We start from the raw sequence: 14,257 nt of genomic DNA, 5'->3' as shown, positions 1-14,257 counted from the left end.
ATTTTTATGCCATACTATACTATGACGTTTTTTTCATTTTTATGCCATACTATACTATGACGTTTTATGCCATACTATACTATGACATTTTTTTTCATTTTTATGCCATACTATACTATGACGTTTTTTTCATTTTTATGCCTTACTATACTATGACGTTTTATGCCATACTATACTGTGACATTTTTTTTCCATTTTTATGCCATACTAAACTATGACGTTTTTTTCATTTTTATGCCATACTATACTGTGACATTTTTTTTCCATTTTTATGCCATACTATACTATGACGTTTTATGCATTACAATACTATGATGTTTTTTTCATTTTAATGCCATTGTGGTATCTTGGCTGAGATATGAGTACAGGATGGAAATGTTATGGAGGATACTCTAGGAGTAAAGGACGGGGGCCTGAAGAGGGGGAGCACCTCTCCTGGCTTCCACATCCTTGCATTGCTCAACATGAACTTTTGTACAACGTGGCAAGTTTTATGTTATCATCTATCTGTACTCAGAGAATATCCATGTATGGACATGAATGTTGGTTCTGCTCTTCTATAGTCTGTTAGGATTTGGCCAAGAGGTATCAAGAGAATATTCAGCCCATAAATTGTATGAGTTTGGGACAAACGGGGGAGATCCTTATTGGCCTTGGGTCCTCTCACAGGCTGTTTTTGATGCTTGTTCAACGATGCTGTGCCTTTTTGTAATAAACCTTTTTATATACAACTATGACGTTTGTTTAAAATATTTATATGCATCCACAATACTATAACTTTTTTTGCCTTACTATACCATTATGTTTTTTAAAACTTTTTATGCCATACTATACTAGGACTTATTAAATATATTTGTACTCCTTACTATAGTATTACTTTTTTTTCATTTTTATGCCATACTATACTATGACGTTTTTTTTATTTTCATGCCAATACTTTACTATGACGTTTGTTTAAAATATTTTTATGCCTTACTATACTATGACTTTTTTTTGCCATATTATACTTTGACTTTTTTTTAAATATTTTTTTGCCTTACAATACTATGACTTTTTTTTCCATTTTTATGCTTTACTATACCATGACTTTTTAAAAAATATTTAAAATACTTTATTTTTTTATTTTTATGCCATACTATTCTATGATTTTTTTTTTAGTCCATACTATATTATGACTTTTCTTGCCTTAGTATACTAGGACTTTCTATACTATGATGTTTAAGACATTTTCCTTAATGACATTTTCATGCCTTACTAGACTATGATGTACTTATGTCTTATTATACTATGATGATTTTACAGCTTACTATACTATAATGTTTTCATAACATTTTATGCCTCACTATAATATGATGTTTGACATTTTTATGCCTTAGTATACTATGACGTTTAATGACATTTCAATGCCATACTATATTATGACGTTTTCATGCCTAACTATACTATAATGTTTTTCAACGTTTTCATAACTTATTATACTATGACGTTTTTATGCCTCATTATAACATGTTTTTATGCTTCACTATACTATGATGTTTTTAAGCCTTACTATACTATAATGTTTTTATGACATTTTATTCCTTATTATACTATGATGTTTTTATGCCTCATTATATTGTGATGTTTTTATGTTTAACTATACTATGACGTTCGACTTTTTTTTGCCTTACTATACTATAACCTTTTTATGAAATCTTTACATCTTATTATACCACATCATTGTTATTGACATCTATGACACTATGATCTTTTTATGTCTTCCTATACACAAAGGTGGTTTTATTTCATTCATAATCATTAATTCTTATTATTGTCTGTAGCATCAACAGAATTTTAACATCTTTCATATTTCTCTTCAGCTTTAATAGTTTAAAGTCTGAACCGCAAACTCAAAACAGATGAGGAAACAAGTTATTTACACCATTGAATGTTGTGGGTCAGAAAGTCTTCCTCATTGATTCACTGAACTTGTGTAACCAAGTGATAATCCATGTTTCTGAGGGGAAATATTTCAGTGTGACACTCACCCTGCGCAGCTCGTTGAACTCGCCTGCCATCGAAACATATTCTCCTCCATCGAACCGGACAACCTGAACAAAAACACAAAGCCATTTACCCAACCCTGATCCAGTCAGAACCCTGACCTAAAGCCAGTCTGAACCCTGATATAAAATGAGTCTAAACTCACCGCTCCAGACATCCAGGTAGCGTAGTTGCTGCTCATGTACGCTGCCAGGTTTGCGATCTCTGACGGTGTTCCTAGTCGACCTGTCGGGATCCGACCGATCATCGCCTTCTCAAACGCTCCCGTTGGGTCCAAACGACTGAATGCCCCCTAAAAACAACAAACAATAAGAAACAACAAATAAAGAAACAGTTAACAACATCATCAGCTGTGGTTGGGTAGGCAGTACCTTGGTTCTTATTGGTCCAGGCTGGATGATGTTGAACCTGTGGCCATAGCGCCCCCACTCTGCAGCCAGAGACCTGACGCACACAACAGTAACATTGTTACCATGGCAGCCACCCATCAGGGATGAACACTGATATCATGATAACAACAGTCTGATCTGTGTTCAGTATTTCCTCTTTGTTCATGTTGTGAGCTGTAGAGGCTAAAGGTTAAAGGTCAGACTGACTTGTAGAGCGCCTCGACACCGGCCTTTGCTGACGCACTCGGGACCACGAAACCAGAACCAGACTCAGCGTAGATGGTGGTGATGGCCAGGAACGAAGCACCTGCATGACAACAAATGAGAGCTGTTGAATAATTTGAAAAAACTCTCAACGCTCTGGAGAAATGAAAAGACTTTTTTGGACGAGTGAAACTAAGTTCACCTGGAATGTCTTCAGTCTCTTCTTTAAGTGAAAATCTGTAACTTTTCTACATTAAAATGTCAAAAAAAAACAACTTGACTTCTCTTCTATATGTTGTTGAGTTGTGATCTTACATTATCTCAAATGTTTCAAGCTATTCTCGAACCACAGAAATCTTTAATCATGGTAACGTTTCATTGGTCACCTGTCAATGACGTCATACCCTCTATGATTCTATGTCATGGCGTTACGGTTTCCTGTCAGAAGCTCAAGATGGACTTTTATCTAGTTTTAAGCCATATACACTTGACCTTTCTGACTCTGGATCAGTCTCTTGCCAAGCTCCAGAGTAACGAAGGCCGTCCCGTTCAGGACAATGTCGGTGATGCTCTTCCAGCCATTTGGCGACAGGCGCTCTGACGGACAGACAAAGTTTCCTGCTGCGTTGTTGATGATCACCTGCACCAATCAGGACACAAAAAACTGTGATGTCATACTTTTTGTCAGAGCAGTTTGTTCTGTTACAGAAACTTTCTGTGTCTGTTTATGACATCACAGTTTACAGTTTAATTACATTACATTGTGTGTGTGTGTGTGTGTGTGTGTGTGTTGTTACATCAGGAAGTCCTGTCAGACTCTCCATCTGGTCGACACAGCGAGAGACGGCCTCAGGATCTTTGACATCACACTGAACCACGTGGACCTGAAAAAAGGGGGGGGGGGGGTGTTTCAGACCAGTTCAGCCCAGTTCCGGTTCTGCTTCTGACTCAGGTTCTGGTTTCTCACCTTGTTTCCAGTCTGGCTGCTGATCTCCTCAGCTGTCTGCTGCAGGACGTCCAACTTCCTGAACAACAGACACAAACATGTTGGTGAGGATTTTATTTCTGATCAAAGATCAATGATCTGGTTTCTGTTCCTACAGTTTCCAGATCAACCTGAAAATCTCAGACCAGGACCCTCAGGTGACGGGAGAACGTGCTCACCTGGTGAGCAGGTGAACTGGAGCCAGATGGTAGAAATTAAACATGAGAAGCATTGTTATATATTGATGACTGATCACAAGTATTGTTCCACTCCATCATAAACATTCAGCAGTTATTTGTGTTTGTACTGCTGAACCTGAACCACCACAGTCATGTGACCTCTGACCTGCTTGCGATGACACACTGAGCTCCCAGCTGTGACAGGGTGGTGGTCATGGCTCGGCCCAGTCCCGTCCCCCCTCCTGTGATGAAGGCCACTCTGTCCTTGAAAGTTCCTGTCGGCAGCATGACGCCTTCAGCTGGAGGGAAGAACGCTGACTGAGGAGGACCGGACTGAAGAACCGCCGAGCTGTGGAGCCATGACTGGAACAGAGGAAGAACGTTTCATCAGGATCTTCACACGTTCAACATGTTGGAGAACTGACGATGGACGGTGTCATAGCACCACCTGCTGACCGGGGGAGTGAACTGCACCTGCTCATCTGCAACACTTTATTTGATTTATCTACAAAACACGTTGGATCAGGTTGATCATCAGTACATCAGTTCATTGATTCATCAGTTCATTGTTTGGTGTATAAAATCATTTTGTCACAGGCAACAAATTCTGACATTTGAGAAGCTGGAATCAGATTTTTTTTCTTTATATAATGATTAATTATCAAAAAAGTTGCTGATTCATTTCCCATCAAACTGATTCATTGATTAATCTCTGATCACATTAATACTGTTATTCAACATTAACATCTAAAGAAGAGTGTGAAATGACACCTGCAGACAGACAGTACTCCCCTGTCCTCTAACGTGGTGATGTCACAGCTGTTTGATTTCTGAGATGATGTCACTACTTTTATTTTGAATTCTAAGTTTCATACTGACAATTGAAAATAGTGTTTAGACACTTTATTGATTCATTTCATGGACTGAAGAACATAAAGCAATAAAAACTTTAATGTCTTTAATTTCCCTGTTGTTCGTTTCATGTTACTCTCTGTGTGAAGTTTGGTTTTGTCCTTTTAGAATATTTCTGTCTTCTTGTCTTCATTCGTGTGTCGCTTTAATTCCATTTTATTTTACTTATTTTATGTGGAAGTATCATTCTGTATCGTTCTACTGAGTCTTATTCTGGAAGTCATGATTGTTTCCTCCATTTTCAGCCTTCAACAGTTTGAATGAGATGAAACTGAAAATATTTTGAGGCATTAAGCATTAAGGTACAAAGTAGCTACACATCAATGTAAACGATTAATCAGATAAATGATCAGAAGCTTCGATTCTGATTCTGAATAAATCCTCGTGCACTTTGAACTGAGGTCTGTGCTCGTGCACGTGATACCGCGGAGGCACAGAAAGTGGGTGAAAGGTCAAAATTACAGTAAAGCTCCATTTATTCATTAATTACAGAAGATTTAATAACTTTGAATAAATGACCATAAACTATCAATAACTTTGAACATCAGACGCTCCGACTGATTATTGATTACTGACTGAATGCGTTTCTATGTGACGTCACAGTGTACAGATTTAAAGCCCTTGTTATTTTTCTGATGTTTACTCTGTGCAGTTTCGTGTCTCACCCTGTGAAGAGAAGTTCTCATGGCGCTGAAAAGTTTCGCTCCTCTTGGAAACACCGCCATGTTGTTCAAGACCTGCTCACCCTTGATCCGGATCATACCAACACGGAGGTCTGTGTGGGGGGAAACAAAAAAAGTTAAGTGGTTGACTTCGGTTTGAATCTAATCTAATCTAATTTAATCTAATCCAATCTAATATAATATAATATAAATAGAATATTGTCAATAATATAAGAAGAAATATAAAAACAAGTACACCAAATGATAAAATACACACACATATATATACATATATATATATATATATATATATATAGTACTCTGCAAATGCATCAACTACTCAAACAGAATGAAACAGGAGAATACAATCTGTCATCAGCTGAGGGGGGGGGCACATGTAGTTGAAAGCTCTGGTGGACTTGAATCTTCAGTCTAAATGGTGTTGAGCTCTGTCAGTTTTAAATCACTGTTTCTTTTTTTTTTAATGTAAAATCAATTTAATAAAATGAAAATGACACACGTTTTCTATTCTTCTTGACTTATTTTTGTCTGTAGCAGGTGCCCCGCCCCGCCCCGCCCCCCGCCGTGAGCCGCAGTGGGTCAGTCCAGATTGTGACGATGATCACATGTTACCGTAATGTGTCTAATAAACTGCTACATCACAAAAAAACTGGGCTTTATTTTCTGACTTCTCTCCCCAAACGAACTTCACAAGTAACGTGATCGGTAGTTGATCAGTTTCGTATCGATTACTGACTCGATTAATCCTACTGTGAATGTGTCTGTGAGTCTGACAGGAGTTTTATTTAGTCTGACGGGAGTTTTATTTTGAAGGGCTTCCTGTTTTCTCGGACAGTTACGGTACCGGTCCGGTGTGGTCCGACTGTTGGAACACGGAGCTGCTTATAAAGTAGCAGCTGATCGATCAGCAGCAGTTATTGATACTTTGTGACTATTGGTGACAGATGGAGGCCCGAGTCTCTCAACCCGAACTGATTCTGGTTTTCAGCGGGAAACGGAAGTCCGGAAAAGATTACGTGACGGCCCTGATCCAGGACCGGTAAGTATTGATTATTAACCAAATTCATGATTGACTAATTGGTTTTAATGTCAGTCTCTGATCACCTTTTCAAATTAAAACACGTCTGATCAACATTAACACTGACCTGAGATCAGTCCGGATCAGAGTCCGGAGCCACATCAGTCCTGGTCCTGGTCCAGGTCCAGCACTGATGTCAACATGTTGTTGATAAACTTGACCCGTTGATTCCTTTGTGGGACCAGGTCCCTTCACCTGTTTCTTCTTCTGCAGTTTAGGTCCTGAGGTCTGCTGCGTCCTGCGTCTGTCTGGTCCTCTCAAACAGCAGTACGCACAGGTGAGACCTCCACCTGCTGACACACACACACACACACACACAGTAACATCACTCTGACTACATCACCATGGTTACTGCGGAGTCGTGCTGGTCCCACAGGAACACAGTCTGGACCTGGACCAGCTGCTGGGCCCGGGTCTTTATAAGGAGCAGTATCGGGCTGATATGATTCGCTGGGGAGAAACTCGACGACGACAGGACCCCGGATTCTTCTGTCGCCTAGCAACGAAAGGGGCATGGCAACCAGTCTGGGTTGGTCACGCAGAAATTCTTCTTCTTCACTTTTTTTTAATCATCATCTTTCTTCTTCTTCTTCTTCTCGACACTTTGTCATATTCTATCCACAAAGTTTTGGTGGGAACACATGCCAGCTGTGTCCCCACATCCTGCTCTCTGATTGGTCAGGTGGTGAGCGATGCTCTGCTCTGATTGGTCAGGTGGTGAGTGATGCTCTGCTCTTATTGGTCAGGTGGTGAGTGACGCACGGAGGCTGACGGACCTTCAGTGGTTCTGGTCGGAGTTCCCTCGACAGACTCAAAGTGTCAGAGTTCAAAGTTCAGAAGAAACCAGGAAACAGAGGGGGTGGAGCTTCACTGCAGGTGAGATGTGAGATCACAGTAAGACTTGTGATCCAGATATTACCTGTCTGACTGTTTACCTGTCTGACTGTTTACCTGTCTGTCTCTCAGGTGTGGATGATGCTGAGTCAGAGTGTGGGTTGGACAGCGGGGTTGAATTTGATTGGATAATCACTAATGAGGCCGCCGCCCCCTCGTTAGACAAGCAGCTGCAACCAATCCTCAAGCTGGCTGAGGAAGCAGCTTCATCACCGATCAGTGACAGCTGATCAATAGCCTAATATTATTGATGAATGATGATGTTCAGGTCTGAGGAGCTCCTCAGTGTTTCCTCTGCTGTGCAGGTCAACAGGTTCTCAGATAAAGGTGTGACACCTGTTCAGTTTCACGTCAGTGAGGCAGTGACATCATTCCGTCTCGTTTCTGTGTTTGTCGTTAAAGCTGATGGAGCTGCTGCCTTTGTGCCTTCGAGCAGCAGACTGTGTGCTGGTTCATCAGGACTGACTCTACATATTAACTACAGGCCGTCAGTGTTGTTGTGTACCAACAGGAAATGATGTCAGTTAAACACAAACTTTGTCAAATAAAAGTCACAGTAAAAGACGAGTGAGTTTGTTCTGATGAATGTTTGTGTGTCGGAAATAAAAAGTTTAATAAAATCATTAAATAATTAGTTTTGTTTTTTTCAGTTCAATTGTGGGTTTAAAGTGATCGACATTTACAGTTTAGTACAGTTTGAGGTACTTTAAATTATCTGTTTCTATGGTAACCTGCATTTATCTGATCGCTACAGGATAGATGAACATTACACATACACCTGAACTGGGCACATGAATATAATGAACAGCAGTAGATAATATTAATAATGACTTCACTTCCAGCTTCAACATTCACACTGTAAATGAATAACACGCAGTGAGTCTCAGTTTGGATCTACATACCAGTGACGGTGCTTTTATTTTATAAAATCCTGTCATGATTTATTACAATGAGCTGTGACATCAGCACAGTGACATCACCGGCTTCCAGGTTAAAAACATTTCTAAACTTTATCTATTCATGTCATCAGGTCAAAGGTCATCTGTAGGAAAAGAAAAAAAAAAAACAGGGGTCGGATTGGCCGCGGGTTTACCATACATGGCAGTGGAATGCCTCGCTGTGATTGGCATCTTAAACCACACCCCCCAGGAACAAAAATAAATCATTGGCTAACAGGAAGTTGGCTCTAATTAATCAATCAATCCATAGTTAATTATAGTGGCAAAGAAAACTAATCAGTGTAACGACAAACCGTTCAGACAAACACTTATTAGTTCTTAATTAGTTAATTAGTTCTTAACGAGGGAATGGATGTAAGTCACTGTTAAACTCCCTTATAGACAAAAAACATCGAGCAGCTCCTCGTCTGGCCTCCCTCACATAATACTGGGGGGGGGCTGTTGGCACCATCAGTTGGTGAGGAAGAGGGAGGAGAGATGGGGGGGGGGGCAGACAGGAGGAGGAAATTAAAGCAACACTCCAAATGTGACTTAAAGGTTCAGAGAAGGAATGTGTGAAAGCATGACTCATTAAGATGAGGAGGAGGAGGAGGGGAGGGGGGAGGCTACACCACACCACCCTGGCACCTCCCTCATATCCACCAGGAAAGGAGGAGCAGTGGAAGAAGGGGAGGAGGTGCAGGAGGAGGAGGAATGTTTGGTCCACTGAGCAGCCACCAGTGGGAGGAAAGGAGAAGTGGGAGGAGGAATGTTTTGGCCACAGAGTTTGACCTGGACCTCCTGAGCATCAACCTGGAGGAGGGGAGATGGGGGAGTAACAGTGAAAGTAGGTTCAGCAGCAGGAGGTGCAGGTATAAGGAGGGCAAGTAGGAATGTTTTGGCCACAGAGTTCCCTGACATCAACCTGTCGGGCAGCAGAGCAAGGTGAGTGGGGGGAGGGAGGGGAGAAGCAGTGGGGGAGAAGGTTCAGCAGGAGTTCAGCTCCTCCATGGTCTGATGCAGAGTTGCCTGAAGCTCCATGTTAGCGTTTCTGGCAGAAGCCAGAGAGTCTGAAAACAGAAAACAAAATGTCAGATGTGAACATCCCATCATGATCCGATTAGTCCCGCCCTCCTAATCGAGAAGTCCCGCCCCCCTCCTCACCTTCCAGGTTGTCAATGGTTTTCTCCAGTTTGGCCACTGAACGTTCAGCAAGCTCCGCTCTGGTCTCAGCCTGGAACACAAGAACAGGTGAGACAGGAAGTTGGCAGGTCACAGGTGAGACAGGAAGTGTTTCACTAACTTTCTGAAGATTAGGTCTCACCTCTTTGAGTTTGCTGCTCAGGTTCTTGATCTCCTCTTCATACCTGTCCTCCTTCTGAGAATACTGAGAGAGAAACAACAGCCAATCAGAGAACCAGGTGCACAGACAACAGCCACTCAGGTGTGAGGACACCTCTGAGCGCTGTCTGAGCTGAGGGGCAGAGTCGTTGTGGATTAAACACCTCAGTCGGTCTGCAGTCCGTCAAATAACATTTACCTGTTGATCACCTGGTCAGAGATCAAACTGTGGCTGCCATGGAAACTATAACCCCCCCCCCCTCCTCCTCCTCCTACCTTGTCAGCCTGGGCCTCCAGAGACTTTGAACTAGTGAAGACAGTTTTCAGCTCCTCCTCCAACACTCGGCTCTTACTGCAGGTCAAAGGTCAAATCAAACAGAGGGGACATGTCAGGTGTCATGTTTACTTCCTGTCTGTCGAGTCTGCTGTCAGGTGTGTGTCAGGTGTGTGTGCCGTGGGTCCACTGTAGTTGTGTGTGGCAGGTTAGGGTCATGCAGAGAGCAGCAGGAGCAGCAGGAGGAGGAGCTGAAGCAGCAGCTAAAGGTCAGGGGTCAGAGGTCACTGGAGGTCAGAAGGAGGAGCTCCTTAGTTTGACTGACAGCAGGTGAGAGGCTAGGTGACCCTCAGTACCTTGTCCTCAGACGCCTGCAGGCTCTTCAGTGATTGGTCGAAACTCCTCAACTGCTCTTCCAACCTCCGAACCTTACTGATAGACAGGTAGGTGGATCAACAGGTAGACAGGTGGAGAGACAGACAGGCAGACAGGTAGCAGGATGTAGGAAGCAGGACATGCAGTGGCATCAACATGGAGAGGAAGGTAGAAAAAGATGGATGCAGTAAGATTAGGGCGCTGTTAGTGAAGCAGTGACATCATACTGAGGTCATCAGTTTACCTGTGCTGCAGTGAGCAGGTTACACAGGTGACCACAGGTGACATGCAGCAGGACAGAGATCTGAACTGGTTTTAGAAACGTGGTTTTGACGGCAGCGAGGACAATAAGGACTAAAGTGATTCATCGTTAACTCACAAGTTCATTACCACCTGTAGAAATCAATCATTTCTAATTATTGACATCAGTGAGCCGCACCTGGAGAGCAGCAGCAGGTGGAAGGACTGATTAACCAATTAAAGATTATTCTTTGAATCAATAAGTGGAAGTCCTGACCGTAAAATCACACAGAAACATTTCATAACACGAGACGTGATTTAAATCTTTGGTCATTAAATGTTTTAAATCAGGAAACTGAATCAATGATTTTAAGACTTGAAGATAAAATGTTTATTAATGATGTTGAACTGAAGATTTTGAATTTGATTTTAAATCAATTTGTTTTTATTTATTGATTAAAGTTCATGAAGAGCTGCTGAAACCTGAAGCTTCACCTGTCTATCTGTCTGCCTGTCTATCGGTTTACCTGTCTATCTGCGCGTCTATTTGTCTTTCTATCGGTTTACCTGTTTATCTGTCTGTCTGCGTGTCTAATTGTCTGTCTATCGGTTTACCTGTCTATCTGTCTGTCTGCGTGTCTAATTGTCTGTATATCTCTGTTTACCTGTCTGTCTGTCCGTCTCCATTTACCTGTTTGCCTGCCTGTCTGACTGTTTACCTGTCTCTCTGTCTGTCTGCCTGATTGTCTGTCTATCTCTGTTTACCTGTCTGTCTGTCTGTCTGCCTGCCCGATTGTCTATCTCTGTTTACCTGTCTGTCCGTCTCCATTTACTTGTCTATCTACCTGTCTGACTGTTTACCTGTCTGACTATTTACTCGTCAGTCTGTCTACCTGTCTGACTGTCTGTCTGCAGTATCAGAGCAGCAGCAGCTTCATGCTGTAAGCAGCTGTAAGACATGCAGTGTGTGTTGGTGCAGTGTGTGTTACATGCTCAGTGGTCACTTTATTAGGAACAGCTGCACAGTGTGATCCAGATCGACACCCTTTGTGGTGTGTGTATCGTGTGTGTGTGTTATAAACCTCTCAGACTGCTCGGCTCTGTCTTCAGCTCGTTCCAGTTCTCCTTCCACCATCACCAGTTTGCGAGCCACCTGTCAATCAAACGCAGACAGTGTACAGGTGTTAGATGACTGAACATTAACCCTGTACTGTCTGATACTGACAGGTCACATCTGACCTCCTCATATTTCCGATCAGCCTCCTCAGCGATCTGTTTGGCCTCTCTCAGCTGAACCTCCAGGTGCTCCATCTTCTCCTCGTCCTTGAGAGCTCTGTTCTCTATCACCTTCATACCTCTGGGGGGGTTGGGGGGGTGGGGCAGGTGAAAAGAGAGACAGGCAGCACTGTCAGTACTGATCTCTAATCACAGCTGAACATCACCTGAATATAACACTTCATCATCATGTCTCTGTCTCTCAGCTCCACTGAGAGGAGGTGAGACAGGGGGAGACAGGAGTAGAGAGAGTAGATGAGACAAACCAGAGACGACTCCTATCTGTACCTGTCTCTCAGTGCTCATGACTGTCAGGTGTGTGTCAGGTGAGTGTACTCACCTCTCACTCTCGTCAGCAGCCTTCTCCACCTCGTCCAGTTTGTGCAGAGCTGTAGCCAGTCTCTCCTGAGCTCGGTCCAGGTTCTCCTCACTGAGCTGCAGACGACGACCTAGAGCCGTCACCTCCCCCTCTGCCTGCCAGACACACAGCAGGGAACAGGGAGCCCACTGTCAGGTTCACCTCTGATCGATCAGTCATCAATCAACCATAATCAATTTCATTTCATGTTTGTTCCTGTACAGTTTGTCTCTGGTTACTTCAGGTCAGACAGAATGTACACCTGTAGCAGGGGTTGTACTACAGCACTACAGAGTACTACAGGCTTTCACCTACAACAGGTGAGCAGGTATTCTTGGCATCCGACACAACCTGATTGAAAACACACAGAGCCACTGAAGAACCTAAGGAATGACCAAGCAGACCGTCCTCCACCTGTACGGGTGTGTGTACCTCCTCTTTACCTGTACAGGTTGTGTGCTGTAGGTGTGTGTACCTCCTCTTTACCTGTACAGATGTGTCCTGTAGGTGTGTGTACCTCCTCTTTACCTGTACAGGTGTGTGCTGTAGGTGTGTGTACCTCCACTCTACCTGTATAGGTTATGTGCTGTAGGTGCGTGTACCTCCACTCTACCTGTACAGGTTGTGTGCTGTAGGTGTGTGTACCTCCTCTCTGCTCCTCTTCTCCTTCTCCACATCCTTCTGCAGTCTCTCCGCTCGCTCTTCGGCCTCCTCCGCCTGCTCCTGAAGAACTTTGATCTTCTTCTTCACGGCCTCAATGCTGTTCACTCCTCCACTCATCTTCTTCTTCTACTGCACAATAAACAGCAGGTGTTTAATGATTATTATAATTATTAGTCTGTGAAAGTTTATTAGTGCCAATGAAACTTTATTAATAAAGTTTCACAGAAACTAATATCTGTGAAACTTTGATAGTGTCAATGAGACTTTATTATTGTAGGTGAAACTTTTATTAGTATCTGTGAAACTTTATTAGTTTCTGTGAAACTTATTAGTGTCAAAACCTTATTTATCATCAATGAAACTTTATTATTGTCAATGAAACTTTATTGGCGTCTGTGAAACTTTATTAGTGTCAATGAAACTTTTTTTGTGTCTTTGAAACTTTATTAGTGTTGGGTTGGTTCTAAAGTCTGTCTCTGTGAATAGGGTGAGGGTTGGTTAATCATTTCAATTAAATTTATTTTATGTATTTACACCAAAATCATCTCGTCTTATTAATGGGTTATTGATCTATCAGTTATTAGTTGTTACGTGGGGCTGAGTTAGCATGTTAGCTCCTAATGCTATCAGCAGGACCACCGCCCTGTTAGCCTGTTAGCATATTAGCAGAGCCCACAGCTAGCAAAGACAAAGTGAGCTGTACCTGTGTGATCCTTCTCACCTGTCCGAGTCCTCTGAAGATAACACACCTGCGGTTCGAGCCCGTTTTCACCTGAACCCGTCACTTCCCGGTTAGCAGCAGGCTAAATGTTAGCTGTTAGCGGCTAACGGAGCGGAGCTGCCGCCTCACTTTTTAAACTCAATAAAGTTTTACAAACAGCCTGAAACGGCTCGCGGACTCTGGTGTCCAGGTGTCCAGGTGTCCGGGTCTGCGTGTTCTGAGAGTTCTGGTCGTGGTCTCTCTCGGTCCTGGTCCTTGACTTAGAGCTGATCTCCGCTGTTTCCTGATCCAGCCAACTCCCAACTCAGGACCACACCCTCTTCCGGGTTAAATTCCCTCCACAGGAAGTGACGTAAACTTAGACCATTCCAAAATAAATGGTATTTAAATCAGTCATAATGTTCACTTAAGTAAAAGCAAAGTAAAATAACAATACAACATAACCAGTAAAAACCAATAAAAATACTGTATTCATGCAACAAAATGTATTTAAAGTATAAAAAGTACTCACTGTCAGTGTTGTACCATCACATCACTAATAATTATTACTGATGTATTGGTCTGTGCATAAAGAATAATTCTTCTGCAGTTGTTCATGTGGGGGGGTATTGCCTAGTTTCATTGTCCTGCTTGTGCTGAGTGTAAATGTATGTTGACGTTTCGGCTGATGTATAATATCACAGACAGTTGACAAATTAAAGAAAA

The 14,257-nt window shown here is 42.5% G+C and overlaps 3 protein-coding genes and 1 long non-coding RNA gene across 7 annotated transcripts; 1 reads left to right on the top strand and 3 right to left on the bottom strand.

Moving 5' to 3' along the window:
• Positions 1–1,597: 1,597 nt before the first annotated feature.
• Positions 1,598–5,487, bottom strand: decr1 (2,4-dienoyl CoA reductase 1, mitochondrial). Its single transcript, XM_023399656.2, has 9 exons — positions 5,378–5,487; positions 3,967–4,163; positions 3,604–3,661; positions 3,434–3,520; positions 3,129–3,276; positions 2,640–2,739; positions 2,415–2,487; positions 2,189–2,335; positions 1,598–2,090 (listed from the first exon to the last, which is right to left on the bottom strand). The coding sequence occupies exons 1-9, from the start codon at positions 5,471–5,473 to the stop codon at positions 1,938–1,940; spliced, it is 1,059 nt and encodes a 352-aa protein (XP_023255424.1). The 5' UTR covers positions 5,474–5,487; the 3' UTR covers positions 1,598–1,937.
• A 759-nt stretch (positions 5,488–6,246) lies between these two features.
• Positions 6,247–7,934, top strand: pmvk (phosphomevalonate kinase). The gene is made up of 5 exons (XM_023399655.2): positions 6,247–6,434; positions 6,687–6,750; positions 6,850–7,002; positions 7,220–7,349; positions 7,440–7,934. Exons 1-5 carry the CDS (start codon positions 6,340–6,342, stop codon positions 7,595–7,597), a joined length of 600 nt encoding a protein of 199 aa, XP_023255423.1. The 5' UTR covers positions 6,247–6,339; the 3' UTR covers positions 7,598–7,934.
• A 320-nt stretch (positions 7,935–8,254) lies between these two features.
• LOC111649955 (uncharacterized) lies at positions 8,255–13,871 on the bottom strand. 4 transcript variants are annotated; one of them, XM_023399661.2, is made up of 9 exons: positions 13,553–13,871; positions 12,814–12,960; positions 12,151–12,284; positions 11,775–11,892; positions 11,618–11,688; positions 10,277–10,352; positions 9,630–9,692; positions 9,470–9,539; positions 8,255–9,375 (listed from the first exon to the last, which is right to left on the bottom strand). In XM_023399661.2, exons 2-9 carry the CDS (start codon positions 12,946–12,948, stop codon positions 9,293–9,295), a joined length of 750 nt encoding a protein of 249 aa, XP_023255429.1. In that variant the 5' UTR covers positions 12,949–12,960; positions 13,553–13,871; the 3' UTR covers positions 8,255–9,292. The 4 variants fall into 4 exon arrangements, with proteins under 4 accessions (XP_023255429.1, XP_023255428.1, XP_023255427.1 ...); XM_023399660.2 differs by lacking the exon at positions 10,277–10,352 and adding an exon at positions 9,923–9,998 and having other exon boundaries at positions 13,535–13,870; XM_023399659.2 differs by lacking the exon at positions 10,277–10,352 and adding an exon at positions 9,923–9,998 and having other exon boundaries at positions 12,814–12,957; positions 13,553–13,870.
• Positions 11,236–11,611, bottom strand: LOC147819575 (uncharacterized). Its single transcript, XR_015436790.1, has 2 exons — positions 11,347–11,611; positions 11,236–11,300 (listed from the first exon to the last, which is right to left on the bottom strand). It is a non-coding gene; the product is annotated as an uncharacterized LOC147819575 (long non-coding RNA).
• Positions 13,872–14,257: the final 386 nt, after the last annotated feature.

The sequence above is a fragment of the Seriola lalandi genome, unplaced genomic scaffold (assembly GCF_002814215.2).
Source record: "Seriola lalandi dorsalis isolate HSWRI2012SDOR001 ecotype SW California unplaced genomic scaffold, Sedor1 jcf7180002052104, whole genome shotgun sequence".
Classification (NCBI taxonomy): domain Eukaryota; kingdom Metazoa; phylum Chordata; class Actinopteri; order Carangiformes; family Carangidae; genus Seriola; species Seriola lalandi.
The sequence above is the reverse complement of the archived record's forward strand: the minus strand, read 5'-3'. Positions and strand labels throughout refer to the sequence as shown.

Coding starts and splice junctions, on each gene's coding strand:
- decr1 (XM_023399656.2), bottom strand. CDS start 5,473: ATGATCCGGATCAAGGGTGAGCAGGTCTTGAACAACATGGCGGTGTTT. Junction 3,662..3,966: donor CAGTGTGTCATCGCAAGCAG/GTCAGAGGTCAC, acceptor TCTGTTGTTCAG/GAAGTTGGACGTCCTGCAGC. Junction 2,091..2,188: donor CTACCTGGATGTCTGGAGCG/GTGAGTTTAGAC, acceptor GTTTTTGTTCAG/GTTGTCCGGTTCGATGGAGG.
- pmvk (XM_023399655.2), top strand. CDS start 6,340: ATGGAGGCCCGAGTCTCTCAACCCGAACTGATTCTGGTTTTCAGCGGG. Junction 6,435..6,686: donor ACGGCCCTGATCCAGGACCG/GTAAGTATTGAT, acceptor CTTCTTCTGCAG/TTTAGGTCCTGAGGTCTGCT. Junction 7,003..7,219: donor GGGCATGGCAACCAGTCTGG/GTTGGTCACGCA, acceptor CTTATTGGTCAG/GTGGTGAGTGACGCACGGAG.
- LOC111649955 (XM_023399661.2), bottom strand. CDS start 12,948: ATGAGTGGAGGAGTGAACAGCATTGAGGCCGTGAAGAAGAAGATCAAA. Junction 11,893..12,150: donor GCTGCTGACGAGAGTGAGAG/GTGAGTACACTC, acceptor CAACCCCCCCAG/AGGTATGAAGGTGATAGAGA. Junction 10,353..11,617: donor AGAGCCGAGCAGTCTGAGAG/GTTTATAACACA, acceptor CCTGTCTATCAG/TAAGGTTCGGAGGTTGGAAG.